Source organism: Ischnura elegans, chromosome 1 (assembly GCF_921293095.1).
Source record: "Ischnura elegans chromosome 1, ioIscEleg1.1, whole genome shotgun sequence".
Classification (NCBI taxonomy): domain Eukaryota; kingdom Metazoa; phylum Arthropoda; class Insecta; order Odonata; family Coenagrionidae; genus Ischnura; species Ischnura elegans.
In genome coordinates, this window is record NC_060246.1 from 100,578,424 (window position 1) to 100,602,572 (window position 24,149).

Below are 24,149 nucleotides of genomic sequence, written 5' to 3' on the forward strand. Positions count from 1 at the left end.
TGATAAAAAGAATATTACTTCAACGTAGCACCCGTTTCCTTCTTTGAAGTGAATATTTTGAAGCTGAAGGCGAAACATTTGGACTTTTACTGGTGTACTGAAATGACAGATTTAGAGCTGCAAGAGACAAATGCATAGTACTTCATCCACTTTGCCTCACCCATTCAAGAGGCAGAAGGAGAAAAAAATTTAGTCTTGATATATGCTTGCGTTGAAGGTTTAGTCCATTAAGAGCAATTTCCGAAGGCATTGACTGAGTGCTCCGATAGAGAGTATGTGCCCGCCGATAAGTGAACGTCTGTGGCGTCGTGTCGCTCCTGAAGCGAAGACAAATGAGGTGAAGAGCGCTTGCAAAATAATTCGCGTTAGTCGTTGGAAATTGCATACTATTTTCAAGATGATATTACCCGTTTTTTCAGTTCCTCTAAAAGATCAACTGATATACCTTCAACATTATGAGCCCTGGTAAAATAACATCACAGAGCATTATATATGCGTTAATACTTATCCTTTCGTTTAAGGTCTAGAGAGCCACAGTTGGAAACGACCAGAGAATAATAATAAGTTTTATTCAACCCAAAATCATTAGACTTTGGAATAAAATATATTCTAGAATAGAGTAACCCATTTGGAAATACTTCGCTTTGGGAATACAGTTCGTTCGTACGTGTAAAATGCTTCTAGTGTGTTGCTGCTAGTAAAGAGCTTTATGACAATGCATTAGTACTGGTAGGGGTAAAGGAAAAATTATCATAGTTAACTAATTAACCAATTTACATTTTTATATTAATAAAATAATTAACATTAAACCAATAGGATTGACAGTGCTTTGAGCTACAAAATTTTAAAACTATTCAAATAATGTTGATTTATCATCAATAGAAAATTACCAAAGTATTTTTGTTTCGAAAAGTGTTAAATTTGAACCAAGTTCAAAAAAAATACGCGCCAACAATGGATTTAACTGTGATAAATTCAAAACCTTCAACTTGTCTTACTGATCACTTAACAAAATAAGGATTTGTTTACTTATTTATCCGAATAACGTAAATATGCGCTGCCAAAGAAAGGGTATGACAGAAAACTGGTTGAAACCATTATTTACTCAATTTGTAACACAGTTCATCCGAAAGACGCAAAATAATCTTAAAAATAGAATTGATGGTTTGAGGCGTTACTGAGTGGAACTTACTCATGATGAATAAAAAATTTAAACTGTTTTTCCACAGAATATATTTGTAATTATACGACCATGGGAAGACCCATCCCCTCCACTCCCCTTCCACCCTCCTAACCCCCCCCCCCCAAGTCTACAGTCACCCCCCACTCGCTCTGGCTATATGTAAGGTATTTAAGGATGTTGAACCACTGTACTTGCCGCTTGAGAATGACGCGGAGCGTCGAAACCATGGTCGTATAATTATGAATATATTCTGTGGAAAAACGAAGTTAAATTTCTTTTTTATTCATAAAAATAGAATATAAGTGTTTCAGATATTATTAGGGTAACATGCAGAAGCCGGGAAACACTCTGCCTGTTAAAATCTCCAAGTTTTTGCCGTTGGAATTTCATTCCAATGACCTTCACCTCCGTGATTCGAGTGAAAATATCACGGAGCTAAAGAGCAATCGCGACTCTTAGTCAATGTACTCGGGTAGTAAATCAGACCAATCATGCTTTTCTTTCCTCCTCATTCCCGACTACCAAATATTCTCTCTGCCATCTACATTATATGGAAAATAAGTGGATGTAGTGCCGATATCGGGAATTTGCACCTCGATCCGAAAGGGCAAGGGAGGAGCGTGTGGAGAAGTGAACTCGCCAGGAATGTGACTCGAGGGTTGAAGAAATGGAGGATAAGAGGGAACGAGGGAGGATATATTTTTTCCAGGAGCATCTAGGAAAAAATAACATCTGCCCCGCTTCGAGATGAGATCTTCGGCGAGAAGATGAGAGTATGTGGAAGCTGGAGAACCGCTTGGTGGAGAGTGTTGCGAGGGGGAAAGGGGGAGGAAGTGGATGGCCCAAAAAAATGAAGGTATCCACCAGGGAGGAGGAGGAGGAGAGAAAACTTTGGAGTGAAAGTGTGCGATAGGAAGATGCCTTCCAGCAGAAATATAGTCATCCATGTAACATGCCTGAATCTGGGGTGGGAGTGCGCTCAGGTTAAAGAGGGAAGGGCAAGGTACTGGGGTGATGGGGCTACATTCCTCGATCGCGTTAGGCTAAGAACTACTTATTCATGTCTTCTCGTCATGCTTCGTGTTCAAAATAATTGAACTAAATTTTGTATTCACTTACTCTGTCATAGAGGCAAGTAAACTAACGGCAAATTCAAAACGCTTTTTTTTTTAAAGATGCCTTTTCTGAGCATCTTTGATACCGAAGTATAAAATAACGATTTTAAGTAATTGAATTAACTTAATAAGTTATCGTGCTTCGATATTCATTTCTGTGCAAAAGAATGTGATAACTAGTTATACCCTGAAAATTAACAAGCATATACAATCACAACGCGAGTCCCGCAATGCTTGAGTCTAAAAATTATTGAAAGATGACCATGTAGCGGCATAATTTAGTCATGACTTATGATGTACAGCTGAAACAAATTGAAGCTTCTTCCATAAAATTTTCCTTCAGAGAAAGTATGGATGATTTTTTTTTTTTACTTTTCATGGTGCACGGATTTGAATATATTCATTTACATGTAGGCACAACTCACCATATTTCATCTTAGAATGAGAGATAATATTGCTGTTATAGTTGATTGGTTCTCAGAAGGATGAGTATTCCTAACTACATCTTGAATGGTAAAAGTTTAAATTGATAACTCATGAACTTTTAAGCCTTTTAAGGGATTGGGTAGCTTTGCTTACATTCACAGGATGAAAAGAGAGGTTTTTCTCTCCCCTACAAACCTATTCCACGACCAACGCGAGACCTTTTGAGAGACTCTGGGAGGGAGATGGTGTGAAAAAACTTAACAGTTAATTTCGGGAACGTGGAGGAAAAGAAACATGAACATCACTCCCTCTGTAACCTTTACCACTTTCCTTTTCCTCTTACTTCTCCGATCCCAGCATTTGCAGATATACTCTCAACTCCCCTCGAATAATCCACGAATGCCTTAAGGTTTTTTTTATGCATCTGTTCGTTGCAGAGCAGATCTTCACAGCGATCCATGTACTCGAAAAGATGTTGATTCCACGCTTTTGGAATTACATCGAAGGATAATCTGGGAGGGATAGCTTGAGAAATGAAGGCGAAAAAGTACTCACCGATAGGAGATCGATAAGTTAAAATGAATGGCAGGGTGGTAGAAAATTGCTGAGTTATATCGAAAATTAAAAGATATTTTTCAAACTCCAATTCTATTTAATAAACAAAGGGCCATATATTTTATAACTTTCTGTCAGATCAATCATACTTTTCTCCCCTCATTCCCGACTACCAAATATTCTTTCTGCCATCTACATTATATGTCTTTGTGTATGTCTTTATATGTCTTATACTTTCTGTCGCTTCTCTATTTTTTGGGGTTATTAGCAGTAATTTATGTTATTACCCGAGCTCTGGATTGTATGTGGAAGCCTTACATTCGTCAATTTATTTAATTTTTTACATTAACGTTATACATACATGCATAGCAACCTTCAAACATTTTTACTAAAACTTTAACCATATTCGTTCGTTAAATACTTAACCCCTCTTTTATGTATCGCCACCTTAATTAGGGTGCTTTAAGGTATCCCTCTGCCTTACTGCCGAGCCCACAATTCGAATGTAATCTTTATCATCTTTAGCATCGACTGAAGATCTTTTCATCTGAAATTTACTCCATTAATCACATGTCGTCACGGGGTAATACCGCCTCGAACCGTAATAAAGGTGATAATTGGTATTCCACACGCTGCGACCGAAATCACGCCCGGATCGGTCCAGATTGTGTTCGGCTTAGGGAATAGCGCTCTCGTCTCCTGTGACTTGCTGGGCGCGGAGCAATCATGACGTGTGGGGCTTAGGTCGGAGCGGTGCGCTTTATAATTCCCTTCGATTCGCCTCGATTAGCAGGTAGTGCGCGGCGCGCCGCCGTGAGGTACCGACGCAGAATTAAGTGCGACCAGCGCTCAATAAATGGAGCATTTCTCGTGAACTACAATTTAGAAGCGCCTCCGTTGAAAACAGACGAGCTACATTGAGGAAAACTTTACGAAGGATACCTACAATCTCAGGTTCATGACTTTATTTGTTTAGCTTTACCATCTTGGAAAATTATACGTTGAACATTAATATTGTGCATAAATATATTGAGCCTGATTTCAAAATAGTGTCTTTAGTTGTATTCTAGCGAAATATCAAAGGTAATGTGAATTATGGATCCAAGAAAAAATTGTACAGTCTGAAGCTTGCATCAATATTTTCATTTTTATACTAATCATTAAAAAAATGAAAACATGGCAAAGAGATAGCCGAACGTGTTAAAAACTAAGTAAAACGTGGCCCTGACATTTTGTAAAATATTTCTTTATCCACAAATTTATTCCATAGTAGAATTTACATTTTGCAAGCGTTAGGTTATCCGTTAGGCAAGCACGGAGTAGGTAGGTACGTTAAATATTATTATGATACATTAAAATGCGAAAAATATGTTGCTTGTAATTCCACATTTTAGTGGCTAAAATATTGCTACAATAAATAATATAATATCAGGATAATATAATGAGGATGGAACCCGACTCGTGTTCCGAAACGTCGGCAGAATGGAGGGAGACCACCCGGCTGGAAGCCCGAATAGCCTTTTTTGAATATAATATCAGGCTAAAACGATGACATAACTGATTTTTTTCGTTATTTCACATCCTCAGCGGCTAAATGATAAATTTCCAACAATTTTGTTGTTTGTTGGTTTTAATTTATTTATTTTTAATGTTATTGTACTCATGTTACTCATTAATGAAGTTCTGCAACATTCAAGAAAAAACCATTGATTAATTTAGAAAATATTAGGTGTCTGAATCTTCATAGGGTAGAAAAACAAAATAAAATTGAAATTATAGCTTCTAGATTTTTCATCACTACATTGCCCGTGGAAAGTGTAGCATTTAAAGTTTAATATTTCAAATTAAGAGTTTAGTATTTCTATCCTCCTGATTTCTTTGGTCCAACAAAAATAGGAAATAAATGTAACCCCAAAATTTGTCAAACTCTCGGCAATTGGATAGACTTGAAGGTCATCTTGACTTATACAGATGCCCAGTCACATTAAACCGAACAAATGACCTCGACTCCAGAGTTTCCACAATGAAAATTTGTGTCCCTGATATAATAAATTTCCAAGGAACTGTTGCATTTCGATATCGATGGCTTCGTGTCTCCGAAGACGGCAGGAATAAAAATAAAAAAATAGAGGACAAAAGGAGCTCATGTTGGAGGGCTTCTTAGTACGTCGAAGCGGAAGAAATAAAGTCACGTAGCTGTGTGTTCATTGGGCACAAAGGAACATAAATTCAATATTTCCCCTCGGTCTTTCCCCGTTCCGTAACGAAGTTTCATCTAAAGTATCCTCGAGCAAGAGGAGAGGGAACACTGAGCCTACACGCCTCTGCACACACCAAATACGCCCAAGGAAAGAAAAATACACTCGCCCAGTGAACACTCAAAACGAAAAACCGCGCTCCAACCCACTTGCCTCGCCACGGAGAGGAAACAATACTCGCAGGAGGGGATATATTCTCGTCCTTTATTCCAATTTTCAATTTGTACCAACCTTTCTTTACGGTCCACAAAATTTCCCCATTGTCGTTCCAATTTGGGTCTCCTGAAGAACAGAATTCGTTACTGACCCTTTCAGTCTATTATTATTATCCTATTTTCCTATTCGTATTGCTGATACGTTTGGTTTACATGATGCCACAAAGGGTTAAGGGCCACAAATACTCAAAGGTTGAATTTATTACGCCCTTATAGTTAGCGTTTACTGCTGGTTCCGAGTCTTTAACCATGAGCCGATTGACAGCTCTCGTTAGCCCATCAAAGGTGAACAATATATGGACGAAATTATCATTGTCTTAGGGATTAGTTCCCCTAAAAATTCCTTCAGAAAGAATCAGAACCTTGCACTGTTTTACTTTAATATCTGAAGAAAAGGTCAATTCATCATTCATGTCTGTTGCATGATTCGAGTTAATTCTTTCCTGATATCCCCCGAGTTACACATGGGGATAATAATTTACAATCAATACGTGAGGGATAATAATTACTGAATCAAAAGTAAGTACGCTTAATGTATGGCATAAACTTTCACGTAATTATATGCCTATCAATCTTTTACATTCTATGGAAAATAATTATAAAAACCACTGCTACTTTTATGATGAAACAAATAATTTAATTTCGTTGTGGAAGGCCTATAGTTATAGTTCCACATAAATATGCCATATAAATATGTATTTTACTTTAGAAAAATATATCAAAAATCAGGTCTTTACGTGAACTAAGGCAAAAAATTTGAACACCGTAAGGATATTTTTTTTCGGACACTTCCATTCATTTGGAAGTGATTCTTATTCACTGGAATTTTAAGCGACGATCAAATCCCGGCAGACGGGTCATGAAAGCCAGCGGCCGCAATTCTCCCTTCCCTACTAGTAGCCAACATTGTGCGGCTCAGTGCAGGTACACATATATCCCGCCCATCCGTAAGCTGCTCCAATGGATGCTGTTGGGCCCTCCATTTGAGACGAGCTGTGCGTCGCGATAGTTCCCCTGAGTAACCAAGCTGAAAATGCTAACGATGAACTGGCCACCTTTGATTGAAGCTTTTGACGCGCCTTTGATCGCAGGATGACATCACACCTCCTCCTTTTCGCCGGTTTAACTGTCACCATAATTCCCGCCTTAATTCGATTTCGGTTCATCTACTCGTGATGAGCGAAAATTAGATCCAATTTTTGGCATGCTTAACCCAAGTAACACGAAAACTGATGGGCAAAGAAGGTGATTAGAATATTTAATCTATCGATATTTCCCTCATGTCATACGTACCTTATCAATTCCGAGCTTCAAGATTACTCGTAATTCAACGGTCATTTTGTAAATAAAAATTAATTATTCATTAATATATCATAATAACATCTTATAATACGGCACAAAGAGATCTAATACTATTTGAATTATAATGAAGTACTTATGCCGTAGCAATTGAAGGCTTAACTCTTTAAATCACGGGATTTATGCATAGTTATGCTCCTAAAAGTAGTATTTTTTTTAGCTCAACCGTACCTATAGTTAGGGAATGATTTGATAAAATTACTATGATTATTAAATGATATAACAAATCACCTATTAATCAGCATAATTTACATTAATGTCAATATGACTACAACTAATTACCACCAATTATATTTCTAATGTTTAATGCGAGTAATTATCATGAATATTATATAAAAACCTTGAATATTACCTAGATCGATAATCCTTTAGTAATTATGAAGGAATTAACGCTCAGTTAATAACAGATACGCATCTTACCGAATAATGCTATATCATAATGATTTTTCATTTAGGGGAGTTTCCATAAAACGGCGTCGCCATAGAGGCTCCGCAATAATATTTTTAGGGTACATTAACGTATGTGCTATTCCCAAGCTCTTTTAAACTATTCTAAATAAAAAATTTAATACTTTTTCAACTTCTTATTCGTTACATCGTAATTTAATTCATTTGAAAGCATTTTTTTAGGAAGGGTCAACGAAAAATCTCACTCTAACTTTCAACAAGGCCAATGACCTTCAATTAAATTTGGAAATTCTGCTCAGAATCATCACTTCTTCTTGAGTGATAGGACATCTTTTTTTATTATTAAAATATGCCTTTATACATGAAAAATCTAATGGAAATGGTGTTGTACAGAGCAATTTCTCTTACTTTAAGTGCAACGTAATCGTTTGTATTTTTTCCATTTATTTTTGTTATTCCGTTGTGTTTATCTTTATCCTTAACGCATTGTTGAAGTTGTTGATTGATGTCTTCCTTTAAGAAGGACGTTCTCCATCTTGTTTCCCATTAAGTATTATTAAAATTGATCAACCTGAATATCCTGTCGTCTTAATAAACCTACAAAATTCAAGAAATTGCTATAAAGTGATTGATAGGACATATTTATTTTCAGTGATATTTATATGCACTCTAAACAAGTAAAATCCAATGAAAATTGCTTTAAAGCGTGTGGGCTAAAAGAGGCTAAAAATTGCATACGGTATCGCTACTCTGAAAGCTGATTTTAATTGAGTCAAAATGGGTCCAAATTCATTTTGGCACAATTTACTTTCAACTTTGTCACGCCTGGGTGCCGACCCACACAACAGACTTCACTTTTCTCACTCCGAGACAGTTTAAAATGCCTCCTACGTCGATTCAATCATGACATTCTTCCTTTTCTCTCGGCTCTTGTTTCTCTCCGTCCTTCACTTGATGTCTGTTGAATTCCGCCACTTCCTCACTCACCCTCGGGGCGCCAATGCGAGGGCTGGCCGCGCCATCTCTCTGTCTCCTTTCGCTCGTCCGACTCCGGTCGCTGCTCCCGCCCAAGTGGCCGCCTTTCTCCCTGGCACAATGACTCGAATTCAACACAATCTCGCTCAAATGCAAGCGTCTCCGTCTGCTGAAGTTATTAACGCCCAGTTCTCCTGCCCTTGCTGTTCTCCTTTCATTTCTTTCTTTTCTCAATGCCTCCTTCTCTTGTCATGTGTCGGATATTTGTTGCTTTATTCGCGACGCTCATATACATACCCTCACAATGACTCTTTGCTTGGGTCACTCAATACGAAATCGAGCGTCTCAATGAAACAGCTCTTTATACATTGGGGAGAATTTGTTCCCCTACTGTGCAAAAATGGTGATAAATAAGTAATTTCTTTGAGGTAGCAATGCGCATGAGTGATTGATAGATTGGAAATACAACTGCGTATTCAGGTAGAAAAAATGATCTACGATTCTCACTAAAAAACCTAGATACACCTTCATCCTTAGGAAAGTTTCAACTGACGGCTTTCTTGACAATTTAAAAATACTTTTGGTATTCATTCTATTGTCGTTGAAGAAGTTGCAAAAGTTAGAATTCGCAAATTATTTATTTGGAAATTCTACGGTAAAAAGAAAGAGCTCATCTAGTAAAGATGTTGAAAAATATTTTGATGGAAAAGTAACTTGTGAAATTTTTTTAATCAAAAAAGTATATGCCTTAGAGTCGACATCAAATCCTAATACCATACCTACTCTCCGCATATGCTATACAATAAAATTTAGGATATTTCTTGAATTCTTAATAGAATATTTGAATGAAAGCGTTCACGTTACACCAGCATCCAGCGATTTCTGATTCACTAAAAACTAGGATAAATGTTACGTATATGCATAAAGTTATCTCGATAATATTCTCTCGATTTAACGTAACCGGAGTAAATAATGTTAAGCTCCTCTGTAATAACCTTGGATAATTTCCTAAATCAGGGTAACAAAAGTAATTTTAGAGTTCATTGAAACCCAAAAACTTCCTAATTAGCTAATTTTTAAATGGATGTTCTGCGCTAAATTCAGACAAATGTGTGAATTTTTAACTTGCTTGAAGGAATTCATACTTAAAATTACTTGTAGATGTTATTAAGCAAAAGCGTACGAAAAAGCACAAAAATATTGTATACTTCATATTCTCACGCGAACTGCATCAGAATCATTCCACACCAGCGAAATCATAAAAAGGAGAATTAAAATATAATTACTCATTTACTAACAGATTGGAAGGCGACCTCTTATTCTACAAAAGGCATTCATCGTGCTGGTCATTAATGCATGGAAAGCTATTTGATTCGCTAATGATATCTAATTAATATACGGCGTAATTTATCCACCCAATACTTTCCAATTAATTTTACTTGCATCATCATTCTGATAGATGGATTAATTGAAGCCATTGGAGCCATATCGAAAAGTGAAAACTTCAGGGAATGCAGAAGGAAGGAGGGGTACAAAGTTATTTTGTAGCTTTATAAGTTTTTTTACATTTTTACATTCCAAAAATACTACTCATCTTGCTTGTTAAAATGCTGTAACGCTATATGATTCCAATTTGTCGTGATATTATAGATGTTAATTATTATCCAATTAGGTAAAATTTTGTGATTTCTTTTGGGGAACATAATTTTTTTCATATAGTAAAATTCTAATCGGACTGGTATGCAAGGAATGAAATATGTAGGAGCAAATTGAAATTTTAATGCATACATATAATATGGTTTTCACCACAAATTCAACTACATTTTACAAGAGATATAAAACTTTAAAATCCAATCAAAAATATTTATTAATACATCTATACATTAATTATTAATGTCCGTCGAATTCCGAAATTTCCAAATGGTTTTTAAATGATATGACATTAAATTTTATTTTATTTTAAATAACTATTAAATTTAGTAGTATTTAATAGTCAAAATTGGTATCCTAAATGATAACTTGAATTAAGAGAGCGAATCTTGTGTCAATATTTCACTCTATGTTTGCACTTTCTATATTTTATGTTACAATATTTCCTGGAGTTTAGGTCAATGTAAAACAAGTTATAGCCAACATTCCGATTTATTTTAAATCATCATCAGGGCAATGAAAGAAAAAACATTCAAAAATTTTTGTGTATTCTATTCTGTTCTTATTTAAATTATATTATTGTACAAAAAAAAGCGATCGTATCATTTTTATGTAAAAATATTATATATCGTTGTTATCTTTGTATTTTATATTGTTCATTTTTTTTCTTTCATAGGCCTGATTATGATTTTAAATAAATCGAAACGTTGGCTATACCTTGTTTTACATTGGCCTAAACTCCAGGAAATATTATAACATATATTAATTATGGTCAAGATAAGAAGAGAAAAATTTTTTTTCTATACATTGCGTCATAGCATAGCATCAATAGTCTATTTCCTGCTTTCCTTTCGTAATGGTGTTGACCCTTTTTTTTCCTCCTCTTTCCATTGCCCACTGCAGAACGGGACGTATGCGTGCGCATCGCTGTGTCCTCAGGAGAGTATATCTCCCAGGGGCACTTCATGTCTCCATCCGAGGCTCGTCGAAGTTCAAGGCCAATGCTGCCGGGAGTGGATGTGCGACTCAGTGACTGGTGAGGTGTACTCTGGAATGTGTCCGCGATCTGACCACGACTCCGCCCTTGGAGAATTACCCATGACCCCCTAGAATCCTCACGTTATCGATTGCACGGATATGGCTTCGTTTTAAGATTGGCTGTTTTATTCTCTACGGCGCATTCAGTTTCTCTGAACACCTTACTTCTTGAAAATTGCTGCCACAGTCAGTTTGGTTTGTGAATGTTAAAATAAGCAGAGGAATTAAATCCGCCCATTTACTTTTATGAGACAAAGTTAGTAATTTTAGGGAAAACTAACGATAAGTAAAAAGCAATATTCCATCTACTCCAATTGAATTTCATGTTTTTACTCTTATTAAACTAAAATGTAATGTCATAACCTTAATAAAATAACCGAAAATAAAATGAGGTATCCTTTGATGAGATTGAATCCTTTCCACCAAAACCACGCGCGGCTCTGAAGAGAAGGTACTTCTTGTTTTAAAGGTATTGCCTTTTTTGTGTAGCTTTTTACTGTCCTTAGCATTTGTTTAGCGTAAAGAACTGGACGCAAATCTTATAGATGCAAATGAATTGAATATTCAAATCAAATAGAAGTTAAATTAATTTAAAAATGTATTAACATATGGTCAAAGATTTCCAATCAAAGATTTTCAAGCGAAAAAACCTTTCGTGTCAAATGCTCTTTATTCAATGAATTTCATTTTCCATCGTATATATTCTAGTTCCTCTCGCATCTAATGCCATAAAATACTGAAGTACCTACCTCATACCTAGCGAAGAATTTCAGAGCATTAATATATGTGTTGGTTATGAGATAAAGATATCAAACTCAAGGAGAGATATGGAGGTGGATCGCATAACTATTGACAGGGCTCACGTGAGTCAAGAATTTAAACTGGAATATGTAATAATAAATAAAATTTTACTTTATACTGTGCAATTTATGCTTCATTCTCTAATGCAGGGCGTAAATTATATTTTTTCATATGAAGAACCAGCACGTCATGAAATGTCAACTGAAATTATTAAACAAACTCTCTGAAACTTTCCAAAATTGTTTTAACTTTTAATTTATAGGAATCCATCAATCTTTAGAAATTAAAAAAAAAAAAAATGTTTTTCACACACTTTCAGCCCAGCGACCGCCGCCTCCCTGCAATGCCCGGTTCACCGAATGGTCAGACTGCTCGTCGACATGCGGTCTCGGCCTATCCACCAGGGTCATCTCCAAAGAAAACAACACTCAGGTTGAAGTAAGTGGATAGTCTAATATATAAAGATATACTCAGGATTTTCACTTGGAATTGTTTGATCGATGCGTTATTTTTTTACAACCCAATTTTTAGCTTGATGACTAAAGTAAAGTCAAGCCTGAATCACAAGTTTTTCGATGATGACTTGAGCGATAGACCTTCCCATCTCTTTTCCCATCACTTGGTACATCACATTTTCTCTCAACGTCGCTCTCGCTGACGTCCAATCAGAACGCACGACTACATTGCGCGATTGTAGCGCCACGGTCGTTTTGCATTGGAACGAGCAGATTGCAGCTTAACAGAAGAGGGAAAGAAAGAGTGAAGGAAAAATGGGCTGAAATAACGATCTTGTGTTAAAAAAAACTGATGCCTCAAGCAATTACTTTTTCGTCCCAAATAATGACTGAGGAGTCATCACTATTTGTGATGCAAAAAAAATGATCGTGAGGCTTTAATGATATAAATACAAGAGCATGAGTGGCCACCAACACTGTTCTTGTAAACAATGTTCTGGTTAAAAATGTTATTTTATCTTATTCCTGGCCCAAAAACTTTAATTTTGAATAAAAAAAATTACTTGATTTGTTATTCCTCGATATCATTCAAGGAATAAATTGTATCAAAGCTTTATTTGGTGCTAATCCGTGTCAACAACAGAAATATTCCAATAGCATATTTGCAAAAATAACTATATAACCATTTACTGCCCCAAAAGGCACGTGAATAAGAAGATTGATTTCATCAGTTTATTCATGAATGATTTTCTTTATCTCCCTTATCAGCCTTTGTCATCGTCCGAGGGAGACTGCGGAGCTCCTGGAGGCGTGGAAGTGAGGCTGTGTCAAGAGAAGCCGTGTAACCCGGAGGACAGCGCCCTTCTGCCACTAATGCCTCAGTCACATCCTCTCAAAGCAAGGCATCATCACATACGGGTATGACACTCAATGACAGTATATGTGTCATGAAGAAAAAGGGGAATGTTTGATGTAATATTACTTAGCTCCTCCAGTGATACTGACTTTAAACTTGCTTTGAGACCTTGCGCAAGTTAAGCCAAAAAATGAATAAGTCTAAATATTGGCAAACAGTGAGACGCGTGGATTCTTAAACGTAGATAAAGTACTTTAGGCTTATTGTCAGGCAAATAAAAATTGTTGTTCAGTGATTTTTTAAAATCACGAACCAAAATATCTCCCTCGTGACCATGTAAAAGAATGTTTGGACCTACTATCACTCATTTCAATGCATTTAATTTGCATGATTTACATCTGCCTATGAATTATAAAGCCTTATAAAACAATATTCATCAAGAAAAAGTATCAATAGAACCATATAGTATTTAATCAAGTTGATTAAAAATGTTTAGACCATTAGAATTGAAGGCTAACAAGGACTAATTACTCAAAGATAGAAGTTAAAATGAACTTTTAAAATAAAAGCGTTTAAATAGTAAAGCATCTGTCAAATGTAGGATCAAGTTACATAGCTTACAAAAATTATTAACACTTTGTTACTCATAAATTTTGAATAGACTCAAACATTTAAAGCAATTTTCAAATTTATCATACTCGACGTTGAACACAGCTATAAATAGTGGATTGAAAAGTGTTATTACCCTACAAATCCCACGAACAATTGTTAATCCCTTTGGGATAAAAAGGTTATCAAGGAAGCCTTACGCTGCCGAGATAGACGTAGTGCATTGATCTTGATGAAATTACGCAGTTGAGTCACAAAATAATAAGATCTTGACATACTATTGTAGGCTCAGTATGGCTACTAAGGAGGAAAAAGGGAGTTTTATCGATGATGGATTGATTAGGAGACGGATTAAAGAAGAATCCTTGGTAAGACGCAGAGGGTGGAATAGGTATTGTAAGAAGGTCGAAGATCCCAAACTCTTTTCCCTTGAATACGAACGAAATAGGGAGGCGAGCCGCTATTAAGTGGCGCTGCTGTTCCACGGGGTGGGTGGAATATCTTGAGCTGCTGAGAAAATCACGCGCAAGATGAGAAATAATTTATTGTATTATTCTTAAACAAAATATACCACTTTCTATTATGTGGCCAAATGTATACGCGGCCAGTATTAGTTTTTCGATTGTAATTCTACCAGTTCCGATGTGAAATATCCACTGCATAACATGATGATTTTTCCCCGTGATATTCAAATTACCCATAGATCCACTTTAACTAATGTTAAAATAAGGAAATCAAAAGTAAACCGAATGAAGATTGAATGATGCACTGTTTTCGGAAGGGGATGCAATACCTTTTTTACTTAAAAATAGGATATTAACAATCAGCATCCCCTAATAGCTATACCATAGGAGATAAAAGTAAAATCAATTAAAAAATCCTGTGTGAAATTTAAATAAAATATTAAAGTATGTAAAATATTTAGATATATCTCAAAACAAAGAAGTTCTATTGATAATGTCAATGAATGAAAATCAACGCAATAGGAAAAAAATATGGGTTCACACAATTCAAGATGCTTGAAAAAATAAGTAAATTAATTGATTAATCTTAAAATTGGTTGAAGAAACATAAGGTATCATTCTATCTCAATTTTACTTAAAGTTACATTTTATGTATATTAAGTAAAGGAACATTTTATTATTGTTAAGTTTTGAATGATTGATTATCCAGCTTAGTAAAACCACTTGTGTATGGTTTTACCACCGACCATCGTTTCGGTTTAAATAAAAGTGTGTAAAACAGACAAGTGGTTTTACTAAGCTGAATATCAAATATTTCCACCGTATCACGCCGGACACTATCTTATATCGATTATCAATTTTGAGCAAAATATATTTTCAGCATGGTAACAAAATTCTAAAAGACCTAAAATAATTTCTTATTTCTCTAGAAAGCAACCTCTTCTAGCCCCCCACGAAATGCCAAATTTAAAGGTGGAAGGCCCCGTATGACAAGACGAGGTCCACGTGAGAGGATCGTAAGGAAAGACTTTTGGTTTTACGGGCACAAGGGAATGGAAAATAATCACGAGAGGGACGGATGACCCGGGCCGGGTGACACATAAGGGTCCACTGTTAAACTAGAAAGGCCGCCTTTTATATCTTCCGTCCATAAGGGTGACTCCAACGTGGCAACGGATACAGGGAGTGAGAGTGAGTGAGGAAGCCAGTCGGAAACCCAGACCTTTGCTGGATTTTTGCGCACGGTGCCATTCAGGCCCTTAGAAAGCGTGGGATTGAGGAAGCTAGGCAATAGAACGAGAGAAATAGGGAGGAAAATGCATAAGGGAAAAAGAAAAGGCAGAGTAGAAGCAAAGGGTCCGGGAAAATGAATGCAGAAAGTGCGGTCAACAGAACCTTTGGGCTTTAGTTTCTATTCGTTTCCCACGTAAAACTTCCTGATATCGTCAGAGATTGATCCATTTGACAGCGTTCCTTATTAGAATGAAGGATCAGAATGGTCTTGAGAGAGGTGTATGTGTGAAAATTACAAAATTATAATTGCGGGTCAATTTACATCAGATTTGTCTCCGAGCCAAGGCTAATTTAACCTTAAATTCGCACCACGTTTTTAGTTTTTGATATCTGATATATTCTTCTAAAACCTTTCCTACCTTTTCATCAATCAAACTTGAAATTTTCAATAATTTAAGTGGCCGTAGGCAGTTATTTTCTTCTTACTAAAAAACTTGGTTTTTATAAAAATGTTATTTTATTCATTAATATTTATTCTTGTTATGAAGCATATACCTTTACAAGAATAATTGATAAGAGGTCAGAGGTAATAGGTCATTATCGGTCCATAAAATTCATTTTTAAGTATGATTGCTCTTCAATAAGTATGATAGACAACAATGTTGCATCTATCCTCTCTTCTAGTGCAGAAATCATTAAAGAAGCCATTACAAGGAAGATTAGCTTATTTCTTCCAGCTTTCCATTTCCCTCTTAGTGTTTTCATGAAAAGGAAAGAAAATCTTCTCTAATATTCTGAAGAACGTAAATAATTGATGCACTCTACTTCATGTTTCTCTTTCAAAGCTAAATAAAAATTTAAAGTGATTTATCACCAAAGGGAAGTCAGAGGATTTTGCTGGCGAGCATTTCGTCAGAGTCAACATCAATTATATGAATGGACTGCGTCATTTTTCAAGTGGAAAGTAGTTTTTATCGCTCTCTAAAACTGTAAAATGAGAATTCTTCGTACTTGGTATGATGGGTGTTATTAATAATACTCAGCAACCGAAATTTCATGAATTACGAGAGAAAATCAAATTTAGGCATATGATATCCCATAAAAAATGAGGATGAACAAATCCACTAATAAATCAGTTGAGGCTAGCGGCACCACTACCAAATTAATGAGTGTCTCTCAACCCTCATCCTCACAAGCATAATTACTTTCATATAGTGTATGGTGAGTTTTTTTTGCGCTTTTCAAATTACTAGAGTCGAAATCACATTCATATCAATAGATAACCGAGTATAAATAGATAATAGAGTTACCAAAAATATGAAGCTAACGAAATGTGTTTCTTACGGGAAAGTAAAACATCAATATAGTGTCAGAGAAAGACAATTTCGAACATTACCAGTAGATTGAGTCGAGTTATTAAAAACTACTAACCTCCTTGGCGGCGCGGTAAAGCCCTCGCCTATCAAACCGAAGGTCGTAGGTTCAAGACTCACCTGAGCAGGCTGCCCCTATTCCAGTCATGGATATTCGTGTACGATTAATTCTTAAACGTCATGAAAGCGCCGACGTAAAGCCCAGTTAGCGCTTTTTTCGGTGGGGTGGCAATAAAGAATATAAACAAGAAAGACTCATAGCCCTGAGGACGATGGCCGAGTCGGGCATCGAAACGTCGGCAGTTATGCAGTTCCTTACCCGGTGGCGATCCCGAGAACTCTTCAGTAAATAAAGAACTTTCGATCTATCCGGCAGAAATTAAAAACATGATAAATTAAATATGCAATATTAAATATAATATATCAATAAAGAATATAAACAAGAAAGACTCACAGCCCTGAGGACGATGGCCGAGTCGGGCATCGAAACGTCGGCAGTTATGCAGTTCCTTACCCGGTGGCGATCCCGAGAACTCTTCAGTAAATAAAGAACTTTCGATCTATCCGGCAGAAATTAAAAACATGATAAATTAAATATGCTTCATAAAATTTTTATAAAGTGAAATATTTATCTGATTAATTTAACTGAACAGTAAATATATCAAGTATTAATAGTGGTCATTGAAGTTTTTGCGAACAAGTAATATAAGCATAGTAACGAGGATCATAAAAAGAGGTCGGCAATAAAAAAAACCGCGGTTTCATCATCACAAAAAATAAGATGAATCTACCTGCCTAAATCGACTGAGATGTATGCGTAAGTGTGGAGGGGGGAGGGAAGGGATGTGGAGAAGGTTTGCGGAGCAGACGATCCCTAAGCTGCCCAAAAAAAAAAGACCCCATCGACGTCGGATGGGGGAGCCTGGATAATCTCATTATGAGTCTGCAGAGTGCGCGATTAGTTAATTACTACTTCTTTCGAGTTGCGCCAAAGTTATGAGGGAAAGTAGGAGCGTCGGGGAAGTGGGGAAAGACTGTAGATGAAGATGACGGGGTTGGTAAGGAGGCGCTTCATGCGACCGTTGCGTGCAGGTGGATCCGGAGAGACTTGTTTGCATAGGGAAGGTAGGATTAAGAGAGCCCATTACGCTCCTTAACATCCTGAAATTAATATTCCCATTCCGCCCCGAGCCTGAGTAATCATTGCTGTGAGGCTCGCGTGAAGTTTAATTGCTGCCAATGAATGCTTAAGGCAAAAGTTTTATGCCATGCATTACCGACCCACTTCATCCCCCAATCCTCCACCTTCCCATCCCTTACCCTTATATCATTCGTAAAAGGATGCGCGCGTGTTAACATTTTGCATCATCGTCCCCGGGGATGAGTTCGGAATACTAATAGCCCCTTGGGTGCTCGCTGAATGGAGCGCTGATTTTTATCGCGGGTCGAGACGAAACTTCCTTTTGCGGAGGTCGGAGGTTGTTGTGCCGCCTTCCTTCGTCGTCGTAGGATATCTAGTTTCACTGGAATTTAAAGCCGACGATAGAAAGGCAAGGATCGCGATCCCACAATCTCGTTACGTTACCCAGACGGAAGATTCATAAAGATTGCAGGGTTTTTCCATACCGATCATGCCAGACGCATTGACGTAAAGTAGTTTAAGGAAGTGTCTTTCATAGCGATGCATGATCAAAGGTAAAGTTCTCGAGGAAATAAATAGAATGTGTAGCCTCCTCCCAATGCTGCAATGCATGTATATTCTTAAATATGTATGAAATACTTGACTCATATTAAAGGCAGCTTATGAACAGAATAAAATCATCTTCCACCTCAGATGTAATAGAATCGGAACTGAGACTATTTCTATTAATATTACTGCCTTGCGGATTCCATTTTCTTCAACAGACTCAAAAGGTTTTCATTATATCGCTCTTTTAAAAGTAAGAGTTCGATTTCATCAAGCCACAGCATATTAATACATTGTAACGTTTGTAGACGTGCAATTTAAGTTCTAATTAGAACGTATGGTACTTCTCACGGATGATTTAATCTTAATTTTCGAATACTAGATAGAACTTTTCTGCTTTTCGGATAGGAGTAAGGAAGGACGTACCTGGAGCAAATACAGGAGAGAGTAGAAATGGAACTGTATGATAACTGGTCTATCCTAACCAGTATTTCAATGATATTTATTCCAAGAAATCTGGGCTTAAATCTTTTCTAGATCCACCTAATTACGCATTGTTTAGCATAATTCCTGGCAAATCATCCTGATTATATTGTTGTGGAAAATGTTACTCCCCATATCACTTCAAAATCAACCCCTTACCTAATGAGCTCTGAACTTCATGAGGTGGGTGGCTCGAATTAGGTGGGCTAGCATCATATCCTAGTAGGCAGTGGTGGATCTATGGGGGGTCTATAGCATATCCTATTTACACTAGATAGAATGGTATTTTTTTCGGACCCGCAATACTGCTGGGAGGTTACCCCCTTCATAGCCCCCCGCTAGTTCCTATCCTGGATCCACCAGTGCTAGTAGGCAAAGGTTTCCTCAAGGAATTTCCTATTAGCAAGTATTTACAATATATTTCCATTATCTAAGGGCTTGTAATAAGTATAAGTTTCCATTTAGTTCCCCGGAACTGGAATGACGAGGAAGAAACGGGATCTTGGAGTAATTTTGGAATCAAAACAAGAAGATAGAAAAGGTAATAGACAATCATATGCATCATCAGGAATCATGACTGAAAAAACTGAGGTGCGCTTTAGATTCAAAGATATGTTCAGAAAAATGGCAACACGAATGAGGGTTTGGCATGGTACCTTTCACATTACCATAGTATTAATACTTACCTTTATTGCTCCGCAGAAGGGCCACGAATGCAAGGCGACTCAGCGGCCCTCTGGCCCTGTCCGACTGCGCGTGGGTCCGTGCCGCAGCCGCAAGCGCTTCCGCCCACGCTCGTGCGGAAACTGCCCGGGCGCCTGCTGCCGCCCCGTGCTCACCCACACCATCCGGGTGCTCTTCGCCTGCGCCACCCGCCGTGGACACCCGCTGCCCGAGGGAAGCGAGGGGACCGCGGGCGAGGAACAGCTCGTCGGCGGTTGGGGAGGGCGGTGGCTGCCGGCACCACCAGCTTCCCTGCTCTCCCTCGCACGACCCGGCTCCGACCTGTGGCTTCTCGAGCCCAACTACAAGAAGAAGAAGGAGCCCGGTAGGGAACAAGAGGAGACAACGACGGAACCCCTGCCACCTCCAGCATATCCGGTAGGGGCACCGCCGAGATCGAAGCCGCAGCAGCGTGGGGGATCTTCTACGGCGGATTCCTCCGAGGACAACCCGTCAAACGACGAGGAGGAGGCGTCGTCAATGTCGGCGGTCGGGGCAGCCGGGGGTTCTGCAGCCCTGCCACCCCCGGGGGCGGACGATGACGAGGACGACATGGGTGTGGTGGGGCGGGCCTGGGTGCGGAGAAGGCTCGGGGACGCGGGCCGCTGGGGGCGGAGGCCGCGGGGGCGGCGGAGGAGGCGGAGCGTGGCCAGCAGACGCTTCGAGTGGAGTTCTGTGTCGGAGAGCGAGGAGCTGGTCACTCTGAGCGTGCAGTGGATCGTGAGGTGCAAGTGCACGGAGCCGTGTCCCGCCGAGAGCGCTCCCACAACTCCAGGGGCGGAAGAGGAGGACGCGGAGGAGGAGGAGGGTGTGGAGGAGGAGGAAGGTGAGAGCAGCGGTGAAAGGATGGCGGATGTCGCAGAGGGTGCCGGCCGGGAGGAGGGGGAGTCGGAGGACATGGGGGAGCGGGGTGTGGCGGTGCAGGAGAGGGAAGCGGCCGAGGACGGTGGTGCTGCCGGAGAGTATGAAGTGGACGGTGGGGAGGAAGAGAGCGAAGATGGCGATAAGGGAGATTCGGAAGAGGACGATGGAGAGGAAGTGGAGGATGTGCGAGTGGTAAACCGTTTCGGGGAAGTCATACTCCATCGAGTGCACAGGATGGCCAAGCCGTAACTCACGTCAACATAACCATTTGCAATGGAGTAATAAAATAAATATATTCTTAACATATGATAATATCACACAAAATGGGAGAGTTTTTAGAGAGGATCAAATGCATAAAATACCAAATCACACGCAACACTACACCAATTTTCTCTACTCATGGTGGTTGATCTTTGACGCCCTTGGGTGTATTTCATTTTTCTAGCCAAGAAGAGAGGAATGGGGAGAGAACGTGAGTTTGTGATTGTCTAGAATATTGAAAAGAGCACTAATGCGTACAAGGTCAGCTAACATCGCTAGAGGAAAGGGATATAGTGCCCTGTACACATTCACAGAAAAATCACTTAAATCCTTACGCATTTAATGACACCCACACACAAGTAAAGCAAACACAAAATTGGTCGCATCTATGGTGATGCAAGAAATGTAAGAGGTGACGCAAAAAATTTTTGTCGTTAGATATTTATCATATCATGTGTTAAGCCGGTCGAGTGGTGGTTGCTACGTAGTCCGGTGTGAACAGACTGTTTTGCCTTGGTGCCATTCAGCCTTATATATAAAAAAAAACCAATCCAACGGTGATGGAGAAACTGACAAACTGTTGAAATGATAGCAGTGTTTTGAAAAAAAATAAAATGATGTGAGATGAAAATAATAATATAATACATAGTTTTGAGGGTCACATGATTCGGTGAGCGATACACAAGATGATGATGTCATGCTTCAAGGTGCGGTGGATTAAGCACAATTTTATTTCTTTTGATTTTCAAAATGGCCGGCGGTGGTACCAATTATTATATCGACTATTTTTTAAATGAAGGAGTAGATACTAAAGTTCACCATTCATTCAACAGTACCGTTATATAAAGCTAAGTCTTTTATGACTATCTTCCTTACTTAGTTTAATTAAAATACTTTTTTAATTTCAACTTTCCTTTTTTTAACTTTGCGATTTCAAAAGATATTTACTATGCGATATCAGCTGCAGACTTTAAAAAGAGATACACCGATAATGAGCTATCAAAGCGATCGTCCCATTTTATTTTATTGCTGAAATGGCAAAAATTCTCATTAAAAATAAATTCATTACATTTTATCGCTATGAGACCATATTACCCATTAAATTATTTGAATCACACACTCGACTTATCGCGCAAATTTGGCTTGCATTTGCGTGATCTCTGCAAAAATGCGTTTGCTTAACGTTAAGCATTAGTTTTTGGACGAATCGATGAAACGTTTCACACGCATCAGTCTGCTGTTTGGAGTGGATTTCACCACAATAATGTTATTCCATTCCGGAAATCACCGGATATAGGTCTCATACTAATAGAAATCTTGTCTAGTGTAAGTGGGAAAAGTGAGAAAGAACGCCATGGGTATAGAGAATATAACTTTTGTAGAACTAATTTTTGTTAGCAACAATGCAAATCTTAATGTAAAGTCACGAATTGCCTTGAACCTTATGTTTAGCCATGAAATTGAATTTTCTTTCGTCATGTTTATATTACTGAATCGAAAAAGATAAAGCCATCAATTGAGATTATAAACCATGATTTGAAACAATGCATTCAAAATACGAATTCTAAGCATTTTAATTACAAGTGATCAATGATGATTAATTCTAAAATTCCAACGGATACTTGTCTCTTTTTTGAATAAATCCCCAATAAAATATAGTTCTTGAGGTATACTAAAGTAAATTGGCTGAGAAAGTTTTACCTACATATTTCATTGAACCACATCGACTGTAATATCATACGGATACAATGGCGTTCTTTCAGAAGAATAGGGAATCAATGGGACCAGATAAAAGGAGAAAATGCACGTTCCTCTAACATATCCCTCACCTTTAACCTTTTTAGTACTATATATTTCTGAGTCCCAATGTTCCATACTGGAGTTAAAGCTCGTTAACCTTAGTAACGCGGTTGCGCAAAAAAATACGACCGTTTATTGTGATAACGTCTAATTTTTGATCGGGCGCTGATTATTGTAAGACGTTGATATCATTTCATTTGAAACTGAAGACACTCCTAGTTTTATTTCACGCCGCTAATAATAATTGATTCCGCTGTGACGATGAGGAGTTCTAACAGGGGAGGAACACGGATGAGTTTCACCAATGCCGAGTGCATCCATGAATCAATGCACGAAGATTCGTTACTTAATAAAAGTTTACTAGTAAGATTTTAAAGACTGCATATGTAGTACACGCAAGTTTTATTTGTCCCACAGGAGCGCTGCAACTGTGGGCTTGTAAAAGTTCGTAGCAAATAGTGATTGAAATAAAAAAAAACAATAAGTGAAACATAATACCATTGGCACGTGTGAGAAATCACTCTCTCAAGCGGTTGTATTAAAATCACGGTGTTAATCTGCTAAGGAAAATTTGATAACTGTAAATTTTATGTCACATTTTAAAAAAGTATTATTTTTGAAGTGTATGTTTTCCTTGAAAACTAAAAAAAATATTGTGAAGATTCAAACGTGTGGTTTTGTATAAATTTTGTGAATATACACAGTAGTCACTTGAAACGAGATGGTCATTTCATTTCTCCTAGGAATTATTTGTACAAATCAAATACATTGACATAAAAGGCAATCGCACTCGAGATAGGCGAGCAGACTTGTTAGGAATATCCCATATTAATCCCATATGTCCCATTACTTTAAAAGGGGCCATAATATTATGATTTTAGCGGAAATTTGGATTGATAAGGGTGAATATTTTGGACACTCATTTGACAGCTTGCTCTTGACTGCAGGCTAGAGGTAACAATAACATGGTATCCCAATTGAAGGACGGAGTTTTGCTCTCGAGTTAACTATCAAAGGAGGAGTCCAGGTAGGTACCTCCGAAATATTTATTCACTGAAGAGGATGGGAACCCAGATTTTTAATCTAGATAACTTCCTTAGTTCACTAATTTTATGTTAAGAAAAGAAGACTCTTGACAACACTGGCAGAGCAATCAATTCAAATTTCAATAGTTCCTATCAATAAAACATGATTTCATTAACTTCAATATTATTATAGATATCTGTTCTTTGGCAATATTATCATTTTTGGTAGCAAAATTGATTTCATCTATTTAAATAAACTTAAAATACATTAAGCCTCTCCGAGGAGGTTTTCAATGACGACATATCGTAAAAAATTAGTTTCAAAGTTTACCA

The 24,149-nt window shown here is 37.8% G+C and overlaps 1 protein-coding gene across 3 annotated transcripts in view; it reads left to right on the top strand.

The window, feature by feature from the left end:
• The window catches only part of LOC124167264, a 346,425-nt gene extending 322,914 nt beyond the window's left edge, over window positions 1-23,511 (top strand). For all 3 annotated transcript variants that reach the window (XM_046545155.1, XM_046545165.1, XM_046545175.1), the window contains 4 exons: window positions 11,048-11,180; window positions 12,303-12,421; window positions 13,207-13,356; window positions 19,846-23,511. In XM_046545155.1, coding sequence (XP_046401111.1) covers window positions 11,048-11,180; window positions 12,303-12,421; window positions 13,207-13,356; window positions 19,846-20,979 — 1,536 coding nt within the window. In that variant the 3' untranslated portion in view covers window positions 20,980-23,511. The remainder of the gene's footprint in view (window positions 1-11,047; window positions 11,181-12,302; window positions 12,422-13,206; window positions 13,357-19,845) is intronic.
• Window positions 23,512-24,149: the final 638 nt, after the last annotated feature.